General features: G+C 53.9%; 4 protein-coding genes across 4 annotated transcripts; 2 read left to right on the forward strand and 2 right to left on the reverse strand.

The window, feature by feature from the left end:
• Positions 1 to 206: 206 nt before the first annotated feature.
• Positions 207 to 2,956, reverse strand: CC84DRAFT_1166696 (transketolase). Its single transcript, XM_018179029.1, has 6 exons — positions 2,894 to 2,956; positions 2,603 to 2,745; positions 2,244 to 2,328; positions 1,888 to 2,182; positions 476 to 1,836; positions 207 to 426 (listed from the first exon to the last, which is right to left on the reverse strand). Exons 1-6 carry the CDS (start codon positions 2,945 to 2,947, stop codon positions 310 to 312), a joined length of 2,055 nt encoding a protein of 684 aa, XP_018033266.1. The 5' UTR covers positions 2,948 to 2,956; the 3' UTR covers positions 207 to 309.
• Positions 2,957 to 3,930: 974 nt separating this feature from the next.
• Positions 3,931 to 6,936, reverse strand: CC84DRAFT_1207716 (uncharacterized protein). The gene is made up of 2 exons (XM_018182115.1): positions 6,647 to 6,936; positions 3,931 to 6,593 (listed from the first exon to the last, which is right to left on the reverse strand). The coding sequence occupies exon 2, from the start codon at positions 6,578 to 6,580 to the stop codon at positions 4,196 to 4,198; it is 2,385 nt and encodes a 794-aa protein (XP_018033267.1). The 5' UTR covers positions 6,581 to 6,593; positions 6,647 to 6,936; the 3' UTR covers positions 3,931 to 4,195.
• Positions 6,937 to 8,288: 1,352 nt separating this feature from the next.
• CC84DRAFT_1166698 (uncharacterized protein) lies at positions 8,289 to 8,720 on the forward strand. Its single transcript, XM_018179030.1, has one exon. The coding sequence runs from the start codon at positions 8,431 to 8,433 to the stop codon at positions 8,689 to 8,691; it is 261 nt and encodes an 86-aa protein (XP_018033268.1). The 5' UTR covers positions 8,289 to 8,430; the 3' UTR covers positions 8,692 to 8,720.
• A 1,318-nt stretch (positions 8,721 to 10,038) lies between these two features.
• Positions 10,039 to 11,305, forward strand: CC84DRAFT_1219841 (G protein alpha subunit; the record flags this gene model as incomplete). Its single annotated transcript, XM_018183115.1, has 5 exons — positions 10,039 to 10,156; positions 10,212 to 10,554; positions 10,606 to 11,018; positions 11,069 to 11,212; positions 11,262 to 11,305. 5 exons carry the CDS (start codon positions 10,039 to 10,041, stop codon positions 11,303 to 11,305), a joined length of 1,062 nt encoding a protein of 353 aa, XP_018033269.1.
• Between the last annotated feature and the right edge of the window lie 1,668 nt (positions 11,306 to 12,973).

Consider the following 12,973-nt stretch of genomic DNA (forward strand, 5'->3'; position numbering starts at 1 on the left):
AAACTCAATGTTATTTGTTGAGTCCTGTCCTGTGTACTTGGTCACACCAGCTGTCGTATCGACTACGAGAATCTTGATCGTTGCATAAGTGTATGTATGACCGTCAAACGAAACGCACTAGGCAACTGCACGGTCGTCTATTAAGCTAGCATTGGATCAAACAAAGATATCGAATTCTATACACCTATTTCCTTTTCCATGACGTAGCCGTAGCCAGCAAAGCGCGCTCTTCGCATCTTCCATTCAGTCATAGCAAATCGTAACAGTGAACATCCTGCCTGCAATCAACTTTTAGCAAACATCAACAGCTTAGATAAGCTGAGTGAAAGCACGGTTGATGGGCGAGCGGAGGGGCTTGACGTCCTTGTAGAAGTCCACGGTAAGCTTAGCACGCTTGGCAACGCCCTTAGGAGTGAACTCGAATTTCTATACCAATGTTAGATCAAACTTTTCATTTGGGCATAGAGAAACATACCTCGTAGACCTTCTTGTAAGGACCGGAAGCACCGAACCTGTTGAGGCCGAACTGCTCGTGCGAGTACTTCTCCCAGCCAAGGGTGGACATTACCTCCACGCTGAGGGTGGGGATACCGTCGGGGATGACAGAGAGGCGGTAGTCCTTGGACTGGGCGTCGAAGACCTCAACGCAAGGCATGGACACAACGCGTGCGGTAAGACCCTCCTCGCTGAGAACCTTGACAGCCTCCAAGCAGAGCGAGACTTCCGAACCGGTTGAGACGAGAGTGACGTCGGCCTTTTCGTTTTCAAGAACAACGTAGCCACCCTTGATGGCCTTGTCCAGTGTTGAACCCTCAAGCTGAGGCAGGTTCTGACGGGTGAGAGCAAGGATGGATGGAGTGCCCTTGGAGGTCAGAGCCATGTAGTAAGCAGCCGAAGTCTCGTTACCATCAGCCGGGCGCCACACCATCATGTTGGGCAGAGCACGGAAATGTGCAAGTGTCTCGATAGGCTGGTGAGTGGGACCATCCTCACCAAGACCGATGGAGTCGTGGGTAGCGACGTAGATGACACGCTGGTGAGAAAGCGAGGATAGACGGACGGCACCGGCAGCATATGAAACGAAGTTGAGGAAAGTACCACCGGCAGGGATGATGGTACCATAGGCAGAGAGACCGTTCATGATGGCGGCCATGGCGTGCTCACGTACACCATATCGGAGGTAGCGACCAGACCACTCACCAATACCTAGACTGGGGGGCTGGAAGTCAACGGCGTTCTTCCAACGGGTGTTGTTTGAACCGGTCAGATCTGCGGAACCGGACAGAAGCTCAGGGACGGCCTCATAGATGGCCTCCAAGACGCTCTCGGAGAGCTTTCGGGACGCAATAGCGGGGTCCGAAGGCTTGTATGTGGGGAGCTTGCTAACCCAGCCCTCTGGCAGCTCACCAGTCAATCGGCGAGCAAGGTCAGCGTGAAGCTCTTTGTACTCTTTGCCGTACTTCTCGAAAAGCTTGTTCCACTCTTCCTCAGCAGCGGCACCCTCGGCAGCGTGCTTGTGGTATTGGTCGTAGACCTCCTGGGGAACCTGGAAGGTCTTCTCAGGGTCAAAACCGAACTTCTCCTTGACCTGCTTAGCGTCATCCGCCTTCAAGGGGTTGCCGTGAACGCCACCAGTACCCTGGAGCTTGGAACCGAAACCGATGGTAGTGGTGAGCTTGATGACTGAGGGCTTGTCCGTGACCTTCTTGGCCTCGGCAATAGCCTTCTCGATACCCTCGAGGTCAGAGTCGCCGTTCTCGACGTGCTGGGTGTGCCAGCCGTAGGCCTCGAATCGCTTCATAACGTCCTCGGTGAATGCGCACTTGGTGTCACCATCTGCGACCCACAATTAGCGTCTCATCTGAAGTAACTCGCCGAAAAACATACCGATGGAAATGTGGTTGTCGTCGTAGATAGCAATCAGGTTGCCCAACTGCAAGTGACCGGCAGTAGAGGCAGCCTCGCTGGCAATACCCTCCATGGCGCAGCCATCACCGAAGAACATGTATGTGTGGTTGTTGATCAGATCGAAACCGGGCTTGTTGAAAACGGCCGCGGTATGCGCCTGCGCAATAGCGAGACCGACAGCATTGGCGAAGCCCTGGCCGAGCGGGCCGGTGGTGACTTCGATACCGGGAGTGTCATGAGCTTCAGGGTGGCCAGGGGTGATGCTGTCGACTTGCTGTAATCACCAATCAGTACTAGTGTCCCAAGAGTGCCTTCGCGACACCAAGAGAACTTACACGGAAGTTCTTCAAGTCGTCAATGCTCAACGCGTAGCCAAACAGGTGGAGCAGAGCATACTGGAGCATGCATCCGTGGCCGTTGCTAAGGTTGGAGTCAGTGAATAAATTGCATCATGCCCCGCAAAAAGTCCACGCAGATCTTGCAAAACAGCGGAGCTTGCCGGAAATGCTATTTTCCTCGCCTGGTTCTGGCATGAGACTAGGTCTTCCTGGGTCGGCAAAAGCAAGTCCTGCTGATAGCTACATGGTCCCGCGGAGATAGCTGTCTGGAATGCGATCTACCGGCGCGTTGCTCGGAGAAACGAACAATATGCGATGCGACCGATGCGGAGATGTAGAAAATAGAGAGCACATACGAGAGAACAAAACGGTCGCGGTTCACCCAGTCGGGGTTCTTTGGGTTAAATGTCATGAACTTGTTCCACAACACGTGGGCCACCGGAGCCATGCCCATGGGCGCGCCCGGGTGACCGGAGTTTGCCTCGAGCGTGGCATCGACCTAGATACCGATTGCAGTCAGTAATTGACACTGTACAGAGCGCTGAATGCGCTGAGACACAGCGGGTCGACGCGTTGAGAGAAAAACCGTGATGGCGGGGCAAGCTTGTCGTCATGGCGGGGTAAGCAGAGCAGGGGTGATAACGTACCGCGAGGGTTCGGATCGTGTTGATGGCGAGCTCGTCCGTCTTGTCGTAAGGCATGATGAGCAATGTGTAGGGAGGAAGAGGGAAGAGATGAGGAGTGTTGGGACGGGATAAGTTTTGTAGGCAGGGTGACAGGCGTATTAGTGCGGATCAATCAGTGGTAAGACAACAGCACCTGGCGATTGGCAAGCCCCACACCAGCCCACGCCGCCGACCAAAGCCCGATGCATCCCTCGCCGCAGCTTGCCTGCACTCTCTCATACATTAATCGTGACTGTGCAATGACAAAGCTACGTAATAGCTGACCGAGCCTTCACGCGAACCCTTCGCCAACAACCATTGCTTCTCTTTCCTAAAGCATACAATAGCTCTGCTGGCTCATTCTTCCTGAGTGGGGTGAAGAGAGCCCATTGTTTGCATCAATTCTCTCGTCAAAAGCCGACCCGAACATGGCTGCTTCGGTTCAATCTCCGGCGGATATGTAACACCTTTTACATACGCGAACCCTAGCCACCCACGCCGCCGGTGCCAGTTATCGTGCAAAGACATTTGAATAAGAAAATCCTCCAGTGCTCCTCATGGCAATAATCGGAAAGCATGTAGGTTCACAAGGCACGCTTCTTTTCCAGCAAAGATGGCTAGCTGTGAGCGTGCCTCGATGCGAGGCACCCATCTTTGCACAGAGAAACCATCACGCCAAGTAGGTTATTCCGTGAGTAGACAAAATTGGAGCTTACATCTTATCAAGGAAACTCCAGGGGCGATGAAAGTAGGTTATTCCGGTGCATCGACTGCGAACTCGGCGCGCGCAGATATCTCCGATGCTCGCGACTTAAAAATATCTTGCGAGCCGCCATAGCCCCGATAAAAGCACCGGCGGGTAAATGACACCACGTGCTACGGCCATTCGAGACGCCCATTCAACCACTGGCTGATCTTGAGCGGTTGAGAGCACGAAGGCATAAAAATTCCGGCATGTTGCGATCAAGTCACAGGGGCCGAGGGTGCGAAAACCGATTCTACGTCTAGCCATGCGTAGTCTTCGTATATACCTGTGGCACTTCTACTATAGTACATTTCCTCCAGAATCTCCAGACTGAACGCCATGCTGATGCAAAGAAACATTTTAATGAGTGCGCGTGGGTATCGTACAATACACAGTATGATAAGAGAATGTCAAGTCTTGACGGAGAGATATAGTGTGGATGGAAGACACCGCGGTATTGACAGGAAGAGGCAGTCAATGCCCGTTGTTATTACAAATTGGTAAAGAAAGAATGAGAAGAGAAGAGAGTAGTTGTGGAATTAGGGAATGTAAGAAGAGGTGCCACTACTGGGCTGACCTGGCTTTGAGTAAGTAACGTTGATGAAAAGATCGTCGCCTTGCCTTGTAGGCGTCAGTCTCGGCACCCAAACCGGGCTCTTAAGCGCGTGCATATCTTCTGTTGGTGTCTGCAGCAGTTGCGTCTTGCGAATAGTAAGTGGTCTCACGACGTCTGGCTCGAACATGGCGGGACTCTTAGGCCAAAGACTGCTTTGGGTACGAGTGGACCGCTCGCTGTTTCGCGCGGGGCTGAAGGCTTCGACGCTGCTGCTACGAAGGTGGTGCCGATACCTGCGTATCTCGCTCGCTGTCCGCGCATCTGGTGAACCCGATCGGAATGGACTGCCGAGTTTGAGGGCACCTTGTTCGCCTTTGCGCTTCACGAGCAGTGACGATGGTTGCGATTGCCAACGGGGACTATTTTGACTCGCTTGACTCTGCGGGCTTTTGGGACTGCGTGGGACGAGCTGGTTGGAGGTACGAGGGACCTTAGGATATCGCAGCTTATGGATGGGAGACTCTGCTACTGGTGAGAGCCTGCCGTCTTGAAGTCGCTTATCGCCGTCATCATCTTCTGGTGTGGGATCTTCAGGATCTACTGTTTCGAAAGACGTTTGAGACGACCAAGAGTCACGAATATTCGTTGACGCTCGTGAAGTTGCCCGTGACACGGTGCTGGAGGAGCGCTTTGGTTTAGTAGTTCCGTATGTCTGGTCCGCTTTCGATCGCAATCGTCTCCCTTGGTTGCCAGGCGAGACTGAGTGGATTGTCTTGGGCTGATCATAAGTTGTGAAGTAGTAGTCCGGTATGTCACCATGATTGATTTCCGATTCGGCAGACCTGGGGTCGTGTTCTGATGTACGAGAAGCAGAGGGCAGCTGCTTATGGAGGGCAGCAGCCGACTCCCGCTTGCCACATGGTAACGACTGTGATGTTGCGACGATCGAAAGTTGCGATCTTGAGTATCTGACGGGAATGTCCAAGAACAGTTCAGATTGCTGAGGCACCCGCCGGATCGTTATACTCTCCATTGCAGCTTGGATTGGGCTCGTAGATGGCAAGGGTCTCGAAGGCTGGAATGTACGTATCGGTGGAATAGGCACTTGGGGCAAAGCAGGCAACAATTTGGACTCCCTGCGGAAATCGTCCTCCTCGAACAGGGTAGTCTGGGTCATAACACTATCGGGTCGCTGTGAGAGGTCGGCATTGCGTCGAGAGATAGCGGGACGTTCATATTTCTTCTCCTGTATCGGAGGTTGTGTTTTCTGCTCGTTTTGACCTGTAGCCGGTCGGGGTGGCTCAACGGTGATTGCAAGGCCAATCTCCTCAAGTGGTACGGATGAGCTGGATGCATTTCCTAGAGTCTTCGGATCAGGGCGCAGGAGCGGATGTATCGAGCCTGGATTGGCATTGGATGATGCAACCGGCTGCTCCGAACCTGTATCGAGGTTGCGAGTGCCGTTCAACTTCAATGGCTTAGGTAGTGCATCTGCTTCATACTGAGTTCTTATACTTTGCCCGGACCTTTTATAAACAGGAGGGGGCGGCAGGAGAAATCGCTTAGGCGGATCTGGCATTGAGGACTGCGGCACAAAAGGTAGCGAATAGCGCGATGAGTATGTGCTTGGGCCCGGTGATGACGGTTCCTTCTCGTTTACTAGGACACCCTTCTTCCGCTCTCTTCGTTTTCGTAGAAAAATTGTGAGCCCCATGAGTCCGATAGCGATGACGAAGGCTGCCCCCACCGCGACCGCCAGTCCCGCTATCTGAGCAGGTGTCATTGTCTTGGGGGGTTCTGAAGCAGGAAGCGGTGTTGTCGTCTGCGGCGGTGTTGTCGAAGTCGCGGATGGAATCAATGAGACAGAATCTGCAATGACCGTTTCTGTATGGGAGGTCCGAGTTTGGAGTTTTGAGGATGTTTTTGGTGTTGTATGAAAAGTCGTAATAGTGATAGGACGGGAGGTAGTCATGCTCACGGGCGTTGAAGAGGTTATTGCCACAATCGTGAGAGCCGTCAATGTTGGTGCAACGGCATAACTCTGTCCCAAACAAATGTTGTAGGCTGAAGTCGCACCATGATACGTGGAGCAGGATGCATATATGCATCCGACAGCCACTTCGCCCAGCGCCTGGCCGTTGAAGCTATATCGAGAACATAGGCAACTGAGATCCACGGGAGTAGTACATGCAAAAGGAAACTGTTCGGATAGCGAGGTCCGCAGGCATGGCTGTGCACATGCAGGTACCTGCTGTTGAAGCTTTGGGGGTAGCGAACGCTTGGGTCGTGCCGGTGCAGTCTTGTGAGGCGTGGCTCCTATTAGGGTAGGCAATATAATGCATAGCCAGCTGGAGTGGCTGAGGAACATAGTTGTACAGAAGCTATGAAGAAGTAAGCGACATTCTGCATTGTGGGGCGGAGAACGTTGACGGACCGGAGGGAATCTACGAGAGTAACATCAGGGAAACGGCGCTGAACCAGCAGCTTCGGAATAAAGAAATTCAAGGAGAGACTCAAGGAGATTCGTCACACAGCACCAGTCTCATGAGATTTGTTTTGATGCATCCAGAGGAAACTCGCCAGTGGACAGTATGTTGCCAATATGTAGGAGGATCCGTCGGAAGCGCTGCGTCTGACGTATGCATGGGCAGCCGCCGAGGCGTCGGTTCGCAGGACACCTTGAAAGGATTGGTGTAGACATCTCTGGCGCTCGGAACATATCACTGGAAGATGCACGAGGGATTCGTAGAGAGTCTGGTCAGTTTACACCACTTCGGGTTGTTGGCGCTTGGAGATCGCGCCTTCCCGTATCGGGCTTTAGCCTAAGCGCTTGCCCACCAAATTAGCACGAAGATATGCAATGTATGGCCAATTCTCCCTTCTGAAGTGAAAATAGAACTTGGCGTACGTCTGTGTCGCCTCTGGGCCTTTGCGACTGTCTTCCAGGTAGTAGGATGGTGTTTCTATCGTCCGCCTTTCCGCTCGATGGCTTAAGGCACGCAGCACGTGGTCACCCATACCAATTCGATAGGACTATCGACTTTGCCTCTTGTTCGCACAATCTTTCATCGTGGAATAAAACTAGATCCGCTCGGCACGATCCGCTCCCGCTCACAGTAAGGCGGCGGGGTACCGTGGTTGAGGCTTATGGCGATCCGGTAGGGTGGAGACGGCACTCAGCCTCAGGTCTTGCAGGCAGGAGCAGCTATCTTGATTGGAATCGATAAAGCATGGATCACCATTTGCCTGTTACCTACATCTCGGTGCTAATGTCGCGAGACAGATATCATGGTGGGATTTTAGGGTGTTGAGCTTTGACAACCCTAGATGTGTGCTTCGGTGAGGATGCTCTGATTTACCAGTAGAGGCAATGTCAGATGAGCTTAGGCCCCCGGGTATTCACACAGCATAGCCATAGCCACACCGCATGGTCGTGTGTGAAAGTGTATGATTTATTGATAGCACGCAGTGTCCACGATTTATCCGGAGCAATTGGTTTCCGTGGTAAGTTGAACATGAACTCTGGCACGGACAGTTAAGAGATCGATTTGCATGGTCAGATAAGCACCCTTTGGGGATGAGACAGTTAAGATGGCCTCCATGCTCTTGGTATCGAAGTTCAGACGTGCTTGCTGTCGTCAAAATATCGCCGCTAGGCAGTGCTTCTTCCCTTTCCTCGTGGCTGCCGAACGTCTTGAGTGTTGTAGCTTCAGTGGTTCGCATACAGGACAAGTCGCACTCTTTAAATATTGTAAACATGCCTGACTGGTTGTAGTACTCGGAGTAGGATTTGGAACAATACACAAGAGCTACTTCACATGGCAGTCTGGTACTCAAACCTTCTTGTGATCGTACAAAAGTGCAGCATTATCATGGGATATTAAGCACGGGTCCGAACCATAGCATCGATAGCGTAAGAATGACTGCCGACGTACATGCTGAAACGGTCCCGAGTGGGAGTCGGAGGGGGGGAGCATGGACTGACAAGTATGCCACCTTGTTAGTCGGGGAGCTGGTTTGATAGCCTTGCAATAGTGGATTAACTAAGGTCGCATCAACGGTTTGATAGCCTGCATGGGTTGATCACGTGTTTCTAATTGTTCCAATGTTCTAAGCTGGTCTTGTCTGTAATCGCGATTACCGAAGCAGAAGGAGAGGATTATGCTTTACGCGTTTCCCAAGCACGCGCCCCGAGCAAAGTGCACATAACCTTGGCAAATGGCACATGAAACGTTGTCGAGTGTAGCAGGTGGTGTGACAGCCGTGGGTGGAGTGTCGTTAGGTGTTTGGTCATGGACCGTAAGTACAAGCGACATCCTGGACGAACACATGAGAGAGATGTGGAGGGTATCCGTCAGCACAGATGCCGCAGCAAGGAAAGAGAAATGTGCGCTGCCGAATGCGCAATCAGGGGCATGGAGAAAAAAAGATGAACAAGGCGCGCAGGGTTCAGGATGCAGGATTGTCGAGGGGCGCTGATTGGGCGAGAGGAGGATCACGACTCAAGGAGATGAAGGCGCCGTGGTTAGAGCTGCGACGACAGTTTGCGGCGAGAGCGCTAGGCCGCTGGAGGCTGGCGTGAGCGACAGGCCAAGACAAGGAACGGAGCAACTGAGGCGGGTCGTGGTCAGGACAGGCAGCGAGCGACGTCGTGGAACCTTGCATGCGGGTCGACGGGCGGAGGACGCTGCTCTTTGGTCGACTGGCAAAGGGCATCCGCATCGCACGCAGCGACTCCGACGCAATGATTGATGACGACGAGGCAGCGTTTGAGATTTCCTGGGATGGTGTTGCGCGCGCAACCTGGCCCCGGCGCGGGCCTTTATTTGTCGCGCCCCTTTTTTCGACAAAGCTTCTAGAAGAGCTGGCTGCTGCTAGTCAGTGGAACAGGTGTGCAACAGGGCCCGTCGCTGGCTCGCTTGCTGATCACGCTGGCGGTGGCGAGTTGAATCGCTGGGGCGCGCCGGAGCGCAGACTGAAGGAGCGGCCTGCCTGCCGGGGGAGCAGCAGCTGGGCCGTACCAGCAACGCAACACCAAGTAGAGACAGCGCGCAGGCGGTGGACTGCGAGCCGGCCTTGCTCATCAATCAATCAACTAATCGGCACGCAGCTTAGGGCGCGGGTGGCCGAGGGCAGCGCGCTGTTGTGTGCGGCCGTCCTAAATCAAAGGCGGAGGGAGCGAACGCTCTAAAAGAGCCTGTGCGCTGCAGCTAGGCCGCTCCGGGATCTCCCCTTTCTCGGCAACACCACCCAAAAGCCTCCTGCTCCCAGGCCTTCTTCCTATCCGCACTCTCGTCGTGCTGTCGGCATCTCCTGTCAAGTGCTGCCGTGCCACTCCCCCTCTCGCTGCGTCTGTCTCTCGCTGCGACACCTGAACGGCCCCCGACGCAGCCCACGCCGGCTTCTCCAACCACCGCGCACCTTGCTGCACCACGCCCCGGGCGGACCGACCCCCATCGCACCCTCTCCATCATCCAGCCATCCATCGCCCAAGCGCCACCGCACGCCCGCCAGCAAACGCGGCACCGAGTTCGCGTGCTTGTAATAATACGTGAGTCCCATCAGCCCGCCATTGACCTCAGCACCTGCCGCCCGCTGCTGCGCGTCGCTGCTCCCCGAAGCAGCAAACGCACGGCATCTCCAGCTTCCTCCTCAACCACTGCCGCAACCCACGCAGCGCCGTACACCGCAGCCGCAGCCTCCAGGGCCCTGCCGTACTACCCCTCGAGCCCATATTGACTTTTGCTGCGTGCAGATTCCGTGTCGGCCGGCCTTCGTACGGAACATCTACCTACCTAATACACCACACCTCGCCCAACCGTCACCATGGGCTGCGGCATGAGCACAGAGGAGAAGGAGGGGAAGCAGAGGAACGAGGAGATTGAGAACCAGCTCAAGCGCGACAAGATGCTCCAGCGCAACGAGATCAAGATGCTGTTGCTCGGTCAGTACCCGCCTCGGCTGTGGGCGCCGGCAACCCGCATGCTAACATGGCGCAGGTGCTGGTGAATCTGGAAAGTCCACGATTCTCAAGCAGATGAAGCTCATCCACGAGGGTGGCTACTCGCGCGACGAGCGCGAATCCTTCAAGGAGATTATCTTCAGCAACACGGTCCAGTCGATGCGTGTCATCCTCGAGGCCATGGAGTCGCTCGAGCTACCTCTTGACGACCAGCGCGCCGAGTACCACGTCCAGACCATCTTCATGCAACCCGCACAAATCGAAGGCGACAGCCTGCCCCCGGAGGTTGGCAACGCCATCTCCGTGCTCTGGAAAGACGCGGGCGTGCAGCAGTGCTTCCAGCGCTCGCGCGAATACCAGCTCAACGACTCAGCGAAATAGTGAGTCAATCCGTGCCTTCTGTATCTGACCGCCGATGCTGACTGCTAAAGCTATTTCGACTCCATCGACCGTATTGCGGCCGGCGACTACATTCCTAACGACCAGGACGTGCTTCGATCCCGTGTCAAGACCACCGGTATCACCGAAACTACCTTCATCATTGGCGACCTCACATACCGCATGTTCGATGTTGGTGGTCAACGATCAGAACGAAAGAAGTGGATACACTGCTTCGAGAACGTCACGACGATTCTTTTCCTCGTGGCCATTTCCGAGTATGACCAGCTGCTGTTCGAAGACGAGACGGTCAACCGTATGCAGGAAGCATTGACCCTTTTCGACTCCATCTGCAACTCGCGGTGGTTTGTAAAGACATCGATTATTCTATTCTTGAACAAGATCGATCGATTCAAGGAGAAGCTGCCCGTCAGCCCCATGAAGAACTACTTCCCCGACTACGAGGGTATGTCCTGCCCTGCTTCTTCCCACAACTTACGCTAATCCATCCTATAGGTGGCCCAGACTACGCAGCGGCCTGCGACTACATTCTTAACCGATTCGTGTCGCTCAACCAGCACGAGACCAAGCAAATCTACACCCATTTCACATGCGCCACGGACACTATGCAGATCCGATTCGTTATGGCTGCTGTGAATGGTACGTTGTTCTGCTCCTTAGACGCGCGACGTCGGCTAACGAGACGTAGACATCATAATCCAGGAGAACCTCCGATTGTGCGGTCTGATATAGACAATGTGTAATTTTGCGCCTGGATATTTCAAGGCTTTCTACTTGAGAGTCGAGTGACGGGATGTATGCCTTTCATGACGAAGGACATCGCCACATTCATGCACGGCGTTGTGAAAATGCTTTTCCTTAACCTACCTCTATGTCGCACCTTTCGACCAGACTTGTTCATCAGCCGTACTTGGCGGAGTGGCTGCCTCATCCCAAGTTTCTCTTTGATACCCTGCGTGGGCCGGGGCTTCCAACTCGCCATAGTCGTAAGCAAATCTTTCTTCTCTACTGTTACCAAAAGGCGAGGCATTGGTAATCGCTTTCTTTACCACCTACCTACTCACCTTATGTTCTTACGCTGTATTGTTGTGGGAAGCGAAGCCAAAGCTTGCTACTATATCTACCATCCTGTCATATCATCCATGTTTGTTTTTAATAAGTGGTGCACTGCTGTTGCTTATGGCCAGGGGAGGCGTGTCTGTGGACGCAGGATGCACCATTTTCTTTCTCATTTTCTCAGTCTGTGTGTGGCAAAGCTTTTTGGGGCGGAGGGAGGCTACTGTCGTGGAATCTTGGCCAGAGATATAAGATATGTAGTGAAATGATTTCTTGTTTCAGTTGCGTGCTGTGCGAGTGGACGTGGTGCAAAAGTGACGTGGCAACGCTTTGTGCAATGCGGTGCGGTACGATTTGGGAGGGAAGGCAGGTGGCGAAACGATGGAGGGTAAATAAAGGTACTTGATGGGTAGCTACATGGGTTGGGCGCGCGCTGCTGGTGGCAGGAGAGCATCAGGTGATGGGACTTGGGAGTTGAGTTGCTCATAGCGGTGGTTGGGATGGGTGGCCGCCGTTTGAGTTGCGCGTGCATGCTGTGCTGCTTCGCTTGGGTGTGGTTTTCGTGCTGTAAGGGATGTGTCTCATTTCGCAGTCCCAGTCGCGCTTCCAACGTCCACCCGCGGCAAGTCGGTTTCTTCCCGCGCCGCGCCCACGTAGACGTGCGTTTACGCTCAGCGGGTGCGACCCAAGCGTCTGGGGTCGTGGTGGCGGAGTCCGGACAATCTATTTGGGCGTACGCTTGGACTGGATGGGGAGGTCAGCACTTGCTTGTCCGGGGTGATGTGACACGGTCTTCCGCTTGAGGCATCAGCTTTCGTGCTGTGCTTGATGTCCTGTGAGCCGAATATACTTATCCCCGAGGGAAGTTGAAAGCGCGTAATGGCACGCCTGCAACATTGCTCGAAGTGCTGACGGCTTATGGTACGTGTGCTGACGGAAGCTACGGTAGTGCTTTGGGCTCGACCTGGGTAGGTAAATATCACACCAGCATTTTTGGATGATTGCACATGTTTCGGGAGGGAGATCCGACGGTTGTGGCTGCGGCGTAGATGTGCTTGCGCGCTTGGACTCCGCGGATGCAATGAAACGAACGCATGCGCCGAGCGGATGGGAGAGGTGCACGTGGGGTGGAAATGGAAGGACGAGTGTTTCGCTATTAACTTTGATCGTTCTTTCACATCCACCTGTCTAGTATCAGTAGCGCTGGAGATGTTCGAACTTCGGGTGCAATACTGCATAAGGTGACCACGACTAATTGGTAGACGGGAGTATGAGCAGGGACTGTCATCATCACTTGCAGAGAGATCGGCACGTTGAAGTCAAGGTGCGTCCTTCGAGACGCAG

Source organism: Paraphaeosphaeria sporulosa (assembly GCF_001642045.1).
Source record: "Paraphaeosphaeria sporulosa strain AP3s5-JAC2a unplaced genomic scaffold CC84scaffold_8, whole genome shotgun sequence".
Taxonomy (NCBI): domain Eukaryota; kingdom Fungi; phylum Ascomycota; class Dothideomycetes; order Pleosporales; family Didymosphaeriaceae; genus Paraphaeosphaeria; species Paraphaeosphaeria sporulosa.